The sequence below is a fragment of the Podarcis raffonei genome, chromosome 3 (assembly GCF_027172205.1).
Source record: "Podarcis raffonei isolate rPodRaf1 chromosome 3, rPodRaf1.pri, whole genome shotgun sequence".
Classification (NCBI taxonomy): Eukaryota; Metazoa; Chordata; class Lepidosauria; order Squamata; family Lacertidae; genus Podarcis; species Podarcis raffonei.
In genome coordinates, this window is record NC_070604.1 from 40,528,492 (window position 1) to 40,545,543 (window position 17,052).

The window sequence follows — 17,052 nt, forward strand, 5'->3', positions numbered from 1 at the left end:
GATGAGCTCCTGTTGCTCGGTCTCTGCTCCTGCCAACCTAGCAGTTCGAAAGCACTAGCTGTTCGAAAGTGCAAGTAGATAAATAGGTACTGCTCTGGTGGGAAGGTAAACAGTGTTTCCGTGCACTGCTCTGGTTCGCCAGAAGTGGCTTAGTCATGCTGGCCACATGACCTGGAAGCTGTACGCCGGCTCCCTCGACCAATAAAACAAGATGAGCGCCGCAACCCCAGAGTCTGCCACGACTGGACCTAATGGTCAGGGGTCCCTTTACCCTTTACTAAGTGCATATGTACTTGTTTCCTGACAGTAACATTGATCCTATGCATATTTCCCCTTAAGATTTTTCCACTTGAATGAATGGAGTTTACACATAATTAAGTGTGGATAGGATTGTCTTGTTACTTTTTAAGTAGCATTGGCTACCATCAGAAGTGGTAGCCTTATGCTATTAGTGGGGCTTGACCCTTCCAGGCTTACATGGCTTATCCTTACCACTAGGTCATTAGAGACTCAGGAAATCTGGTACAGCTTGGCACTAACTTTTCTTTGACGAAGTAGGAGATTCCTGTAGCTGGGGGGCAGAGCAAGGCAGATGGCTGGAAAGCCATTATTTCCACGACTATAGCAAAAACAGATTTAAAGCACGGGTCTTCCGTGATACAGTTCCAAGACCCTGCAATTTCTCGTCTGTAGTTTGGCAGAGCAAAAGAAATAAAGACTTCTGGAATAATTTCATCCAATACAGTTTGGGTTTGCTGGAACCACCTCCTGTCTTTCCTTTTACTTGGCAGGAATCCTGCCGAACGAAAAAGAACTGTGATACCCTTCAAAGGGTTATTTCCCCCCGCCACTTCAGCCCACAAGCTAGATCTGCTTTTCATCTGCGATATGAAATCGCATGTGATTATTACCATCTTTCTTTCTTTTTGCTATATTAATTCCCTTATCCTGTGAGCCATTGCTGCAAAGCAGCAGCTCATATGTTCTGGCATACGCATCCCAACCCTGGTGTGGCAGAACAATTTGTCCCCTCCTGTTGAAGCTCAGGCCAAGGGCTACCACAGCTGTTCCCAATGGCACTTCTGTGCCGGTGCCCTTGCATGGCACAGCTATTCTGCACAAGGAGCTTGTGGAAGGTTGGGTGGGGCTTGGCAGAGGGCTTGATGATACTCCTCCAGAGGCATCCTGCAGATTGCTCCTCACTTCCAGAGCCCTTAAACGTGACACAGCCTAGTTTTTCTTCTTTAAATAACAGCAAAATGAGTAATAGGAGGACATCTTCGTCCTACTCACCACATGCAGGAAACATTTCTATCCTGTTAAAAGGCTCTGGGTTGTAAAAACTCTTTTTTGTACTTAAGGCTGCGCAGCTGTGCAGCAGCTAACCAAAGGAGTCGTCTGATAGCAAATAAGAGTTTGTTGAGGAAGCACGATAGTGGCCAGCCACATTTGGTAACTGGTGCAGGTCCTCTGTTGGCAGGTCTTCGCAAGATGCTGCTCACCAACAAAATGCAGATTGCCAACCATGTGTAGCCAACTTGTTAAAGGGATCAGTAATTTTTTTCCTGATGTTGTGCCTGTTTGGAACTGCAGAAACAGTGGGACTGGGTTGGGAGGTACCTGGGAGGCTCCATTACAAGTTTCCCCCCTCCATTCAGTTCTGTGGAGACCTTCTGGTGATTGATTATTGCCTCTCTCTTTGCAATTCTAATAACACAGGCCTGATTTTTAGGAGATCTGTCTATTCCTAAGTATCTTATATCCATCTGAGTATTATTATTTTTTTCCTTACCAGGTGTCCCAGCATCTTTATTGCCTTCTGGTCAGCCTGTTTGAAACTTTATTTATCTTGGATTAAAAAAAATATCAAAATCAAAGGCATAGTTGTTATGCTCTTTGTGTCTACTGTTGATAAACTTACGCAGCAAGCTTTCCTGTTGGCTGGAAGAAAGCATCCTTAATTAAACTCTTCACTGTGAAATGGGCTGATCTAGCTGAAACCCCTGGCAATGTCATGCCTGACTTCCAGAAGCCCTTTCTTTTGTTTTGGATACTAACATCTGTTCCATGCATATACCTGCAGCAAAGTGAGGAATCCAAATTGGTTTTAATTAATGGGCCTTGTTGTTTTAGTCAAGATGGACATGCTTATTTGGGGTTGTATCCAACAAAGCTGTCCAGTTCACGCAAGAACATCTGCTTGTGCAGCAAAACTTCTCCCTTTTCTCTCCTTTCCTCCATGTGCCCCCCAAATCGGTTCTGGGGATTCCCCCGACCTTCTGCAGCTGACTTGTGCTTTCACAAGCAGAAGTCCTTGTGTTAACAGAACAGCCTTGTTGGATGCAACTCCCTGAAATTAGGGTTTTAACTCTGCTTAACCAAATTAAATATATTTTGGACTTCTTAACACACTGGACATTGACAGGGCTCCCTTGAGATAATACCCATCAGGTTTTATGAGGTTGTTTATGACCCATTTTTACAGGTGCTTGCATTTGTTGTTTTTATATGCAAGTTAGGCTGCATGCACAGTTACCTGAGACTTAGCCCCATTAGTCTTACTTTTGAGTAGACACGTGCTGGATTGTGCTGTTAGTTAACATTCCATTTCCTTCCTCAACACTCAATTTAACAGCCAAATAAAATACTTTGGAGAAGAAACTCCTGCTGAAGATAACCCTTTAGCATATACCTCCATCCAGACATCTGTTTGCTATGATCAGAGGCTTAAGAATAAACATAGGAAAGCAAAGGATTCCTGGACTGGTAGGAGATTTTTCCAAATACTTGACACATTTCAGATGGAATATTGCAAGGACTGCCGCCAGATTTTTTTTTAAAAAAAACTTCATAAGGCTGCCAGTGACTGGCGTTGAAGATTGCTGTGTTGCTGTCAGTAGTTGCTGGAGTGCAGTTTGTCCTGCTATTTTATTAGTGTGCTAGGAGCTGCTGTGCTTCGTGGAAGGAACAGGAGCCTCTTTGGGGTCAGAAGTTGGTAAGCTTAGTTACACTAAGTGTTACAAACACTGAATTCCAGCTATCCGTCAGTGTTCCTGGATAGTCCCTTTCAGTGTGCTGTTTTGCCACAGCAGCTTCCTATTTATTTTGGCAATTTTTATTTTATTTTAGCTAAACCAGTAGTGTGGATCTAGAGATGATCCAGGAGTCTAGAATGCATTTTGCCCCACAGCCAGAACATGACTTTTGCCAAGCAAGACTGCTGGCCTTTCCACACAATTAAACAAAAGAGTGTCCCCAGCCATCCTGATCCAGCTACAGTTTGCAATGTCCCCATCTGTATATAAAGATACGAGGAACTTTGCTTCAGACTATGCTGCACCTTAAATATTAAAAATAACCCAAAACCTCAAGTTTACATAATGGGGGAGGAGGGCCAATTTGGGTTTTGCCACTTAAAGCAAAGTGTAAGGATGAGCACGCCAGTGTTCAGGTTAGGCAGCTGGAAACACTCAACAGTCCAATAATTTCAAACAAATAAAAACCTTAACTAGGAAGATCACAAAATAGTACAGACATGAATTCACTTATTGAGACGTGAGCGTTATCCAGTAAATGCCCAGACACTCTCACTTACATCCAGTTACAAAAAACAATGCCTGCACAATCTGGAGAAACTATCACATTTTCCCAGATACAAAACATTGTATATTTAAGTGCTTGTAAAATACATTTGCCCTAGAACAGAAGTGCAATCTTAAGGGAAGATGGTTTGTTCCCAGAAAATGTGTAGCAAATGTTCGCATATTGTAGAAAAGGTCTGCAAGACCTTAATTAGTTTTGCGGTCCTCACAAACCCCAGTGTTGGCAGCTGTGGGTACTTGTGTGTGTGAATTGTGAAGGGCTGGCTATACACTGGATGCATCTCTGTCTTCTAAACCACTATACAGATGTGCCCTACAAAATGAGTCAGTAAATGCTCTTTGCGTGTGGTATGAAATCTTGCTTTGCACCGTATGCAGCGGAGAAGGAAGCAGTTTTTCCATTCCTGAGTGGATACTGTAGTCAGGTAAATCATATTCAGTCACTCCTCTGTGAGCCTTTCTTTCTCTGTGCGCTTTTCTTTGTCCAGTACCAAGAAGGAATGGAAGATTAAACATGAAGCTTCTTTCAATTAAATGTGTCCTTAAGGGGTCATTCAGTATATTGTTTCAGATGTTCCTGTGCTGCTGGTAAATTCTTACCCATTTGCTTCTCTTGGCAAATACTAAAACAACAGCTTTTGGGTGTTGACAAATTGCTGATTTGCTTCCAGCTTGATTTGACCAAATTCACAACGTGCCTCCAATAAGGAGAAAGCATGTTCAACATTTTTTATTATTTTGGGATCCTGATGGGCTTCTTTTGAGGCCTTAGGAGTGGATGTTTTCAGTCAGAAACAGTGATGTGTTTTACCTTCCTTGCTTTTTTGAGGGGGCGGGTCTTTTTATATTACAGCAGTTCTGTATTTAGTTTCCTTAACTCTGAGAGGACATAAACTAAGGGACTACCTACATATTATATGCTAATGTGTGCAGCATTGCCACAAGTAACAATTTTGTTTTTTGAAGAGGGAACTATGCATTGTTCCATAGCACCCTTCCCCTCCAATTTTATCTCTGTAGGTTTCTAAATGCTTTTACAAACCTGCATTTTGAACCTCATGAGTAGAGGACACTGATAGACATAGATTAACCAGGGGCTGTTCCACACTTTGGCTTGTGCCATGCTTAGAAAGCATGGGTTCGAGGGGTTTTCACCTTGCCCATCTCCTTTCCAAGGGAAATCCAGCTGTTTAGCAATAGATCCGAACAAATGTCAATCTGCGGAAAACCCAAATTGCTGTTTGCTCTGATTGAATGCTAAAGAGTGATTTTGCCTGGGGGGGAAGCAGTGGGACAAGAGGAAGTGTGGCTAAGCCCTTGGTCAAGCACCCCACATTCTCTGGTTGCTTCTCTTGCTTGCCTCGTACCCACATGATCTCTCTACATTGGGTGAAACAAAGGAAGACCGAGTTGCTTTTATATAAAGCAGGGAGTAGAGAAAATGATCTTGGAAAAGAAACTAATGGAGAGTAAATATATGTTGTAGTCTCTTGCTATGGATGTAATTGATATTTTCCCTTGAAGAGGGTTAATGGAATGGAATACTTTTATTTGCAGCATATGTACTGTGTATATGTATAGTAACATATAGTAAGCCTTCAATAACACTTGATTCCTAAGGTGACTAGTATTTACATTAGTAAATAACACTTAAGATTTTACTGTGGAAGGGTTCGTGTTTTGGAAGCAACCTTTATTTCTGGATGGTTTCATGTTTACTCTGTTTTGCAATATAAGAGAGAGATAAGGAGTTTTTTTTGGGGGGGCAGGTAGTCATATGACCTATGCTATATTATAAACTTATTATTTTAATGAATTTCTTCTGAGTTTCATTCCTGGGAAATCAGTTCCAACTTTTCTTTAATACAGTGGTGGAAAGCCAGCCTGTGGGCCTAATTGGGCCCAATAAACTCTCTAAATTTGGCACGTGAAGCCATTTTGGGCAAACCACACATACCTGTCAGTTACCGGAAGCTGTATGTCATGAGGTGTAGAGATTTGCTATCTATGATCTAAGTGTTATGATTAGCAATAAAGGATCTCTGATATGGCATCAAGCACCACAGTTGTAAGATGGGAGATAAGCCTCTGCCTGCCCTAACTGTCACCCTTGCTCAATGTCTGGGTGAGCTGATAGGAAATTTAGTAATAAAATTAAAATAAAGAGTCAAGATCCTATGTTTTTGCATGCAGAAGTGTTTTTCTGAGAAAGTGTTCTGTCTAATTATTAAATAAAATGATATTTGCATCACTAGCATATTTCCAAGTACAGAAGTACCTTTTCTTTGTTAATCCACTTTCAATGGTTGAAACGGCATCTTGCAATGCCTTCGGATTCATACAAGTTACATCCCTATCTGTCCTTAATGGCAGCATAATGTTAATGGCAGCATGCTCATGGGATTTCATAATTTGCTTGCATTAGCCTGGCAGTTTTGCTTCTATTACGTTCTGGATTGACTCAAATTATTCTATGGTGAATGTTGATGCTGAAACTGTATCACAACTATAAAGTTTTCATGATCTAGAATCTAGACTGCTCTATTCTTACCTCTCTTCAAGAGCTCTTTCATAGTCCTGCAGTTTGATCTCAGATGTTTGCATTATATCACTTATACACACACCAGTAATTTCATGTTTGATGTTTCCACTCTTGTAGCTCAATATTATGTACAACGTGAAAAATTCACATACCAGTAGGCGACGGAGATCTGCACAAAGTCAGGAAGCCTTTGACTTGGATGTTGTCGTAAAGGATGACAAAAAAGATATAAATCACTTAACGCTGAACGTTTGCACCAGGTAAGTATATATGTGAAACTATCACTCCTCCCCTTTTATTTACAGAATTCTAGTAATATTTGGACAGGGCAATTATTATTATTTTTTTACACATACATGAATAGCTCAAGGGAGCAAAGATTGCATGTATATAAAGCAAAAATATCAGGAATAGCAGATTTGAACAGATGATCATTTTTACAGAACAGTTCTGAGTAAACATGCTTTGTATCAGGTCTCAAGTCTTCACAATGCCAGTAAAAATTGTTTCCTTTTTTACATAGCAATTCATTAGCTTGCTTTCCTTCCATTGAGGTGTGTGCATTGAAACTAGCTGATTTTAAATGGTTGCTCACCCCTTTTGCTTTGGTTCCACAAGGGCATCCCCAGCGATCTTCATGGAGTCTCCCTACTTAGGTTGCTAGCCAGCATGCCAAGTCATTTTTCAGGATACTCCATTCCACCCTCCACTCCCCCAAGTTTTCTGCTTTTCTTTTTCAAATGATCTTCAACATCCTGTGGTTACTGATCCTATTCAGATTTCATCGAACTCTTTGTGGTTTTATTCTTTGCCCCCCTTTAGTTTTTTTTTAATTTAAAAAAATATTGTACTTATTTAAACCTTGGGGTTCCTGCTAGCATTCTGATGCATTCCTCTTGGACTTTATTTTTCTACAATAGTTCTGTAGAAAACAATTATACCTTGATGGCAATGACCAGAGCTCTCTTCCTATTTGCAGTTACAACACAGACATAATTACATCCAGTTCCAATTCAGTTATTTGTTTTCAATAGCAGCTACTTTGGCCTGGCGACTCATCCCACAGATGGTTTTGTTTCCTTTTAATCTCACGAGCCAGCCTCAGCCAACAGTTGTACTGAATTTCTTTCAAAGCCATATCTGTATTTAATCATCCCTGCTGCCAGGCCTGAGAGCATTGCTTTGAAAAGTGAGTCTTCCTCTCTTGCAAATTGTCCCCATATAAAAAGAAATACAGTTTTATTAAATTACTTTTAACTACTGTCAGGCATTCAAAATACAGATTGGAGACACACTCTTTTTCCAAGAGAACAGTGGTGGTTTACTGTCTCTGCCAAGCAAAATCCTTCTGCCACCTATTTGAAGAACTCCCCTCATGAAAAGGTACTTAAGTGTTACCTCATATAAAATAAAAAGCCACAAACATGTTTTCATAGCCTAGCTGAGAGTTAGCATTATTATGTGACTTGCAGGCATCTACTATATTGTGTGATTATCTGGATGAAGGTACTTTCATGAGCACTTCTGGGAGGCAAAAAGAGAAAGGGGGGGTATTATCCCAGAGGCCCCATTACATAAATTAGTTATATAGGCTGCAATCCTATATCTACATACCTGGGAATAAGCTCCATTGAACTCAGTCAGATTACTTATGACATGTAGTGAATGGTGCTGTTATTTATAATTCCATGCATTATTTTAGGTGCTACAGACCATCAACTAGTTAAGTGTTCTGCAGATTTACCTATGCTTGAATAGCAGGTTAATCAACTAGAAACTTAATACTACAAAATGTTGGAAAGCATCCAGACAATCAGCAAGCTCTTTATTTTCCCATCACATTTGTGGTGAATGAAGTGGAACTCAGGTGACAGAAGGGGTCCATCGGTCAGTAGACTCTGCAGCTACTGCTTGCTTAGATGAGCTAGATTAGTTTGGTTTTGCAGCAGTCAGTTTTCCAATAACTTTATTCTGCTTGATTCTAACTGCCAAGTGGACACAATCCATCAAAAGGTTGTGACTAGGCCCATTGAATGCAAAGGAATGGGACTTACTAACTTTGCCATGTGTTATTTTAGTGGGAGTTTGTTGTATTTTGCTGCACTGCTGTCAGTTCTTGCTGGAAAAAACTGATTCCCTTCTTGTTCACTCCCAGGGTGTTCTTGTCTCCACATCATATCTTTTACTGGCCTATGTGCTTCTTAAAACCATCTTCTTGCCATTTCCACCTCTCCTCAGTTACATCCCCGCTTCTTAGGGTGATTCCAAGAAGCAGCAGACAGCAAAGGAAATAGTTATTTCCAAGTTGTGGCTGGGGAGCTATCTGGATCAAATTAATTAACTGATGAATGTATGTCCTTAATAATATTTTCCAAATAGAGAAAGATGAATTTTACATACAAGTGCTTAGCAATTTTCTTTGTAAATTATTGCCATGCTGTGTTTCCTAATCGGCACCACTGGATTTTAATTAAGGGTTAGGATAATTAGAACAACCAAAAGTGAAATGCATTTTTAAAACTTTCCAGTTAGATTACATTGGGGATTTAATGCCCAATTCTTGGTCATAATTTTGTTGGTTCACCTACCAGATAATTGGGGGCTAGTTCACACACTTGTATGAACTGAATTCCTCTATTTAGATGGTGGAGATGTGCAAATGTTTGCTATACACTGTTGCTACATTTATTTTGTGAGTGTGTATTCATCCATTCATTCTATGTAATGGTTGCTATTCAAACACAAAATAATGTCCCAAAGCCACTTAGAGCATAAAAGAAATTAAAACCCCATATAAAATAACAATAAAACACAATACCTATACATATCCATCTAAGAATGTTTATAAAAGAACAAATCCTACCCACCTCCTTAAAAGAAGAAGGCAGGCTAAAAGTAGAACTCACTGCCCTCCCAATTAAGAGTCACAGGCATGGATAAACAGGAGTGTTTTAGCTTGGTGCCTAAAAGCCAACAATGATGGTACCAGGGAGACTTTCCTGGGGAAAGCATTCCATAAGTAGGGAGCCACCACTGAGAAGGCTCGTCGCCACCTTCTGCATCTTCCTTTGAGGAAGCACACAGAAGGGCCTCTTCCGACAAGCAGTGTCTGAGTAGGTTGGGGAGAGGTGGTGCTTGAGGTATTGGTGCCCTGAAGTCAAAATAAGCACTTTGACTCAAGCCTGAAAACTAATTGATAGCTAATGCAATTGTGCCAGAATTGGTTTCATAGGCTCAGATCAGCAATCTTGCTGCTGAATTTTGCATTAGCTGCAGTTTAAAGGCAGCCTCATATATAACACATTGTAATAATTTGATCCAGAGCTTTGTCAACAGAGGTTAGGCTATCCCGGTGCCCCAAGCCACAGTAATGGTTCCAGAAATATCCCCACGTTGCTTCTTCAGAGAGAGTATAACCCCATTCAGAATAAAGTGTGTGTACATGTCATCAGAAGACAGGAGTGCCTGGCGTGCTCTGGTCCATGGGGTCACGAAGAGTCGGACACGACCAAACGACTAAACAAACAACACATGTCATCAACATAATCCTTCCCTTTAAAAGGGTGGAAAGACATTCAAATCACATGCAGGTTCTGTCCCATTGTAGATAGATTATACTTGTAGACATTGTTGGGGTGGATGAAAAGTAACATTCCTCCATGGGTTCATACACCATCCATGCAAATGGAGCTGCCTATTCAGTTAAGCATATGAAGTGACCCATACTTTTACATGGAGTATTTACAATAGAATGTTTGAGTAAGTTTATATCTGTGTAAACTATTCTGTTCCCTTTTTTGTTTGTTAGGTATTTGGGTGTTGGCTCATCTTCAAGGAGTGGCATGGCCCTCATAGAGGTTGGATTACTGAGCGGCTTCTCTCTGTCACCCAGTTTCGTGTCATTAGATGATCCAGTTAAGAAAGTGGAGAAGGCGGAAGGCAAAGTCCATTTATATTTGGACTCCGTAAGTCAAAATACTGGATGAGAGTTTAATTAATTTTTTTTAAAAAAATTACTACCCCCTGCCCTTTAAATTCAGATATCACATTTTTACGAAGTTTAAACAAAAAAATAAATTTATCTTTCTGGAACTGATAAAACAGGAGAATATTCTCATAGGGCATGCACTACTTTCTCCAAAGTAGGGTTTTGGTTAAAGCTGTATACTTGGAATACTATTTTGTTTTAAAGACATGTTTGTTGTATATGACCTTTTAGTGTTCAGTGAAACACCAGTATTAAGCACATGAAATATGGATTCATATGGTGTTCCTAGTGTGCACTCTTTGCACAAGGTGTGGAAGGAGCAGCAATTAATGGGGTTGTGTGTCTCTGCCCCCAAATATGGAACATTTTTTTCCTGGACTAGCACTAATGTTTATATATGAGTTCATATATGAGTCTGCTCCAGCAGTCTAATCTGCCCACTCCTGCTGGCGGATGAAAGATCCACACTGCCGGGATGTGTTCAGCTATATGTGTTGGTTAATGCAAAGTGTTCTGTGTACAAAGAGGAATGCATTGCACATTGGGGCAAAAGAACCCATACTTTCACATTTACGTTTATGTGGTTTGATCTGGAGGTGACTGGTCAGGAAAGAGATGTAGGCATCATGGTGGATAGTTTGATAAAAATGTTGACCTAGTGTGTGGCTGCTTTGAAAAAAAGTGAATTTCATGTTAGACGGATCATTAGGAAAGGGGCTGAAAATAAAACTATATATTTTTACTCTTGGAATTCTGAGTTCAGTTCTGGTTGCTACATCTTAAAAAGAGTATTGTAGGGTTGTGGGGGGGTCATAAAAGTGTAACCAAAATGATAATGAAGCGGGAACAATTCTGCTATGAGGAAAGGCTTTTGAGTTCAGATATGTAAGATGGGACATGATAGTTGTATATACAATTATGTGTGTTTTGGATAAAGCGAATAGAGAGAAATCCTTCACCCACTTCTCATAATACTGGGCTCTTCCAATGAAGCTGAATGTTGGAAGGTTTAGGACAGGCAAGCAGGAAGTGCTTCTATGCATACCACATCTGTAGCCACTGAGAGAACAGGATGCTGCACTAGAGGAGTCTTCATTCTGATCCAGCAGAACCAGTTAATGTTGCTATATTTTAGTAACAAGAAGTTAGGACATTAATTCATCTGGTCAGCTACATGCCTTTACCCTAGGAGTATATAAAAAGTCTTTGAAAGTTTTCTTTCTTTTTACTTTTTAGTTAAATGAAACACAGGTTTGTGTAGACATTCCAGCTGTGAGAGACTTCAAAGTGGCAAATACCCAGGATGCCTCTGTGACTGTGGTGGATTATTATGAACCCAGTAAGTGCCGATTGTTTTTGACATATCTCATATTCAGTGCTGAAATAAGCAGTTGTAGTTAAAGTGAAGAATTGACTCCTTTAAGCTTGAAAAGAACCATATTAAATGGAAAATACCCTAGTATCAAATACCACAGGGGAAAAAAAATATGAACAAACAAATTCTTCCAGAATGTAGTTTGGTGAATTTCTTACAGGATAAACACCGTGAGGTGAGGTGGGCAGGAACAATTGCTCTTGGATCCTTAGTTAAATTATCTTTTAGGAATTTAAGGGAAGAAAGTTTCCTGTCCCCTCCTCCCCCAGCACCTGCTGAAAATCTTATTGGGAGGGCCCTCCAAAACAGTGGGGCATGGGGAGCTGCTGAGAAAAGGATGATAAACTTCATTTCCATGAACCTCCTTAAGTTAACTTACATTTGGATCAAGGCCTAATTTTGAGCAATTCCCCCAGGACTGCTGTTGTTTGGAAAGTCCTAACCCCACAGAGAAACACTTTGGACATTTGGAGAGACACACATAGTTGGGATGGGATAGGAAACCCTCCTTCTGTGAACTTCTTTAAGTTAACGTATCTTAGGATGCACGCCAGTGTTTTGCTTCTGCTTAGTTCTGTAGCCTGAATTAGTGCCATAGCAAAATATTTTGAACTTCATTGCAGAACACACATCATTTAGGGCCCCTTGGCTTTCTCAAGACAAAGTCAAATGGATTCACTTCACATTGTGGATTTTAGTGGTCTGATTTCCATGAAAGCTGTGTAGCCTTTCAGACATTCTCTTCAGCTTTATGCAAATATATCTCACCAAAATGTCTTAAGTATGATTTGTAGTGAATGGTACTCCTCCAATCTCGCACAACAGGGAGAAGAGCAGTGAGAAGCTACAACTCCGAAGTGATGCAGAGTTTGTCACCATGCACCTTCTGTGAGAAGGATGAATGTGATCTTTGTTCAGCGGATGGCTCTTCATTAATTTACCTCTCTTGTGAACTGTTAATAGTACATGTAAGCCTGTTGTATAGTTGGTTGCTCTAATGTGGGCATCTTACCCATGTTGCACTTCTAAGAGTATTATTGATCTCGCCATCCTACACAAGGGAAATCAGGATGGGGAAGTTCCTCACTTCCACTCATTGGAGGCAAAGACCTGATAGGAAAAGGGGATGAGTTCTAATTTGGAGAACTGAGATTGGGCCCTGTGACAGCTATCAGTTTATTTTATTTTATTTTTAAAAACACACTGATAGGTCTAGAACTCTTGCAGGAACTTGCCATCTCCAAATGATTATCAGGAAGAGCCAGACTTCTCCCCAGAGAGTCTGTCTGAAATGATTATTCCAGGTCAGAGCCAAATGTTCTCCTGCACCCATTAAAGTTCAGGGATTAACTGCACATTCCTATCAATATAAACTTAGAAATAATTCCCATTGAGTTCAATGGGGGTTACTTCTAGGTAAGTTTGTAAGTTTGCAGTCCAGACTTCTGTATCCAGAGACAAAAGGATCAAATATAAGTGCTAAATTTCTGGATGTGGTTCAGTAACATTAAGAACTTAAAACATGTAAACGTTAATGTTCATTTTCTAAATAAATATTTAAATGAGATCAGATTTATTTGGAGGAAAAAAATTAGGAGTATATAGTTCTTTATTTGTACATTAAAAATAAGATGTGTTTTTTTTAAAAAAAAGTTTTAGAAAATATATCATTATCTAAAGCCTTACATTCCTTTTAGTTCAGCTTTTGCCAACCTGGTACCCTCCAGATGTTGTGGATTACAATTCCCATCAGATCCAGACGGCACAGGCATGCTGGCTAGGACTAGTAGGAGTTGTGGTCCAAAACATCTGGAAAGCACTGGATTGACAAAAACCAGTTTAGATTATGACACATTTTATTCTAACATTTAATTTGCAAGTATTGCTGACTTTAATGGCACAGGGTCAAGTCCTAGCTACAGATGCAAGAGCCCTATTCTCTTTAGCACCTTTTAAACAGTTGCGTAGAAGGGAGAATTTCCAGCAGATAGGGGGCACAACAAGCTAGGCTTGCCGAAATCCCCTCTTCTACACAATACTGAATAATGGCACAAACAAAGCAAACTGAGGTGGTTTCTAAACAGCTACACTCACGCAGTCACAAAATGAAAAATGCTAAATTTTATTCAAGACAACTTGTACCAGAAAAAAGGTATCTGGTTATTGCTATTATTATTATTAAATGCAAGTGTGTGAAAAGCAGGCATCTTAAAGTTGAAGGCATCTGTTTTTCTCATGCACCTCAGTCTGAAATGTGATGTTGAGTTTACAGTAGAAAATAAATTACTTGCCCTGTTTCTTGCTGGGCAGTAAAACAGGAGCTGAATTGGCTGCCTCCCAACTTAAGACAGCATGAAGCATCAGCTTACCCACACAGTGCCATGGGGAAGAGGCATTAGGAACTGTTGAATTGCATGGTGGGCTCTTCTGGCCCATAGGAATTTGAATACCTCAGTGGTAAGAATGCTACCATAGTTTTTAAAGCAACAGTAACAGAACCCCCCTGCAGTGGCTGGTCAGAGAAAAACGCCTTGCAAAGCAAGAGAAGATCCTCAGAAAGGAAGGAAACATGGTATAGGCTAAGATGGAGCCTAGAGTAGGCCTTTTTTCACTCAAGGTCAGGGTGGACAAGAAAAGCCAGATGAGAGGTTAAAAGTAGCAGTGTTCTTCATAATCTGGCTCTTATCTAAATTGCAATCATTGCAATTTGCAAAAAGGTATAGGACAAACTACAACTAGTACATAGTCCTAGATGAATATCACCAATATTCACAATTTTGCAAAAATTCAAATTTTTGCCCAGTTTCCAGAGTGAAATTGAGTTTGAAATTTGAATTTACATTTACATTTTGAATGTTAAATCTTACCTCAACACTTAAGTGCTCTAGTCTTGTTGGCATATACTGGTTGTTTTGACTTTGGCAGCCATCAACTATGAAATCTGATAAGTTGTAAACTATATAATACTCAATACCATTGCATGTCATTTATAAAATGTCAAATATGTTGTACACCAACTATCAAAAATTGTTAGATAGCATTTGCCAACAAAATAACTAGCATTCAAATTATATTTTGTGACAAATAATCCTATGCATATTTACATGGAAGCAAGTGTCATTGAGTTCATTGGGGCATGTTTCCAGGTAAATGCATAGGGTTGCAGCCTTAAAAACCTTTCTATTTGAGCGAGACAGGTAAGCGCATGTTTTATGAAGTGTTTAAGTCTTTGTTCATTTGAAAGGGAGAGCTTTAAACAGATGCTTAACTTTGGCTGATTGCTAATTGTTAATGCTGCCGTTTCTCTTTCATTTAGATAACTAATTCTTATTCCCTGCGCACGTATGTTTTGTCCAAACTTTGCAATGTCTTGATTATATATTTTTCTACTATGCAATGATGTATACATTTTAAGATTCTTAGTTTGCGGTATCGCTGCAGTTTTCTTTGCTGGGATTTCTAAAATATTTTACTGACTTTTCAAGTGAAAATGCAAAACAACCATATGGTGTTAAATTTCTGGCTGGGCCATCTTATATAGCTTACCTGCCCTTTCCACTGAATCTAGAAGTCATTGCAATTACTTCATTAAATGGCAACATTTTTCTGTTTTGGATTAGATGGTTCTCGATTTACTAATGGAAAGTAGCAGGTGAGGTTTCAATAATCCAGCAAAAGCAATGTTTGTATTGAAGCAAGGTCACAGATTTGGGGACAATTTGTCAATCTGGCAAAGGCAATGTATGCATGGGAACAAGCTTCTGTGTTTCATCTTTTGCTACTTTGAACCCAGCATTCAGAACTGTGTGTGCGGATTTTGAATTCAGAATTTGGTTCTGCCAAATAACCAGGCAGTACTATCACTGTGCTGAAAAGAAAAATTATATAAAGTTTTCAAATACAAGGCTACTATATTTGTTGATTACGGGAAAATCTTTGTCTGTAGTAAAAATCACGGAATAGCACACTGTACATGGAAGCTAGATTTTAAGTACCTGAACTGAGAATCACTCTCCTTGGTCACAGAAGCTTTAGCAAACTGCCCATAGCTTTAGGTCACTCTTAAGGTTATAAGCCCACTTTGTCATAAAAGCCTGATGCAAACATTCATGGAAAACTATTGTTTCAAGCAAACCACTTAAGAAAAAAGTTATGCTCTTGAGGAACAGTCCAGCATCACCTTTCCAATGCAATTTTCAAGACAGTTTATAACACAGATTAAAATAGGAAATACTCAGAATAAAATTGCAAGATAAAATACTGGCAAGAGATCATAAGACAGTAGATGGAAACCAAGAAGTTTAAAATAACAGCAGTTTGGCAGGCCAGTTCTTGCAAAATGGCAAACATTTTTGTGAGGTGGCGCAAGGCCATTGTGCAGGTCTCCTTCAGAACCGAGTTCCACAGCCCTCAGTGTGGCTACAGGACAACTCCCTTCTGCATCCCAGCTAAGCACTCTTCAGATGGAAAGAAAGCAGAGTCTCTCCAGTAGATCTTAATGAGTGAGCAGGTTTAAGAACATGCTCCTGGAAAAAAAATCTGAGTTCGCACTAGCCAAATGGTCTAAAATTGTTACTGCATTAGAAATTAAAGATACCAAAACTTTTTGGTCACTTCTCTCAATAAAAGATATCATTGATTTCCCTAATATAAGCGATGAGGCTTGGATTTCACATTTTACTGCCGTTTTTTATGATCACCAAGTTTGTAAAAAGGAAAATTTTAAATTTTCTCTGGCAAAAACCACACAATTTCAAATTACTGTTGAGGAGATGAAAAGGATAATCTTTTCGTTTAAGCAAGGGAAATCACCTGGTATGGATGGCATTCCAATAGACCTGTTGAGATTAGATCTAGAATGGTGGGCCAATAAACTTGTACCGCTTTTTAATTCTATCTATCACTCAGCTCTTGTACCTAAGTCGTGGAACAACTCAATAGTGGTACCAATCTTTAAAAAAGGTGATAGGAATTGCCAAGAGAACTACAGGCCTATAAGTTTGTTACCATGCATAAGTAAAATCTATGCCAAATCTCTGCTTATTAAATTGGAAGAATGGATGCTGACAAAAGGTCTACCTGGTAAAGAGCAGGCTGGTTTTAAGGCAGGCTCGTCAACTCTTGACCAGTGTCTAGTGTTAAGTCATCTTGTGGATAAATATGTCATGAGAAATAAACGAAAACTCTTTGTGGCATTTGTGGATTTAAAAAGTGCCTTTGATTCGGTCGACCGCAATAAACTATGGACTAAACTAGAACACCTTGGTATCGACCCATATCTACTTACACTGATTCAAAGTTTACATTCTAATAACCAAATATATGTTAAAGTATCAAAAGATGGTAGACTTGCAGGTCCTATTCTGAATAATCGAGGAGTTAGGCAAGGCTGTATCTTGGCCCCTACCCTATTTAATTTATTTCTATCTGACCTACCATTATTTCTTCAAAATGCAACCACTCATACTCCTTATTTAAACAATAGCCCACTCTTTTTATTACTTTATGCAGATGATGCTGTAATTATTTCACTCTCTGTTTTGGG

General features: G+C 39.5%; 1 protein-coding gene across 2 annotated transcripts in view; it reads left to right on the plus strand.

The window, feature by feature from the left end:
* Positions 1-15,411, plus strand: part of CD109 (CD109 molecule) — a 63,794-nt gene extending 48,383 nt beyond the window's left edge. For both annotated transcript variants that reach the window (XM_053381276.1, XM_053381277.1), the window contains exons 30-33: positions 6,262-6,404; positions 9,953-10,109; positions 11,369-11,471; positions 12,333-15,411. In XM_053381276.1, coding sequence (XP_053237251.1) covers positions 6,262-6,404; positions 9,953-10,109; positions 11,369-11,471; positions 12,333-12,505 — 576 coding nt within the window. In that variant the 3' untranslated portion in view covers positions 12,506-15,411. The remainder of the gene's footprint in view (positions 1-6,261; positions 6,405-9,952; positions 10,110-11,368; positions 11,472-12,332) is intronic.
* The last annotated feature ends 1,641 nt before the right edge of the window (positions 15,412-17,052 follow it).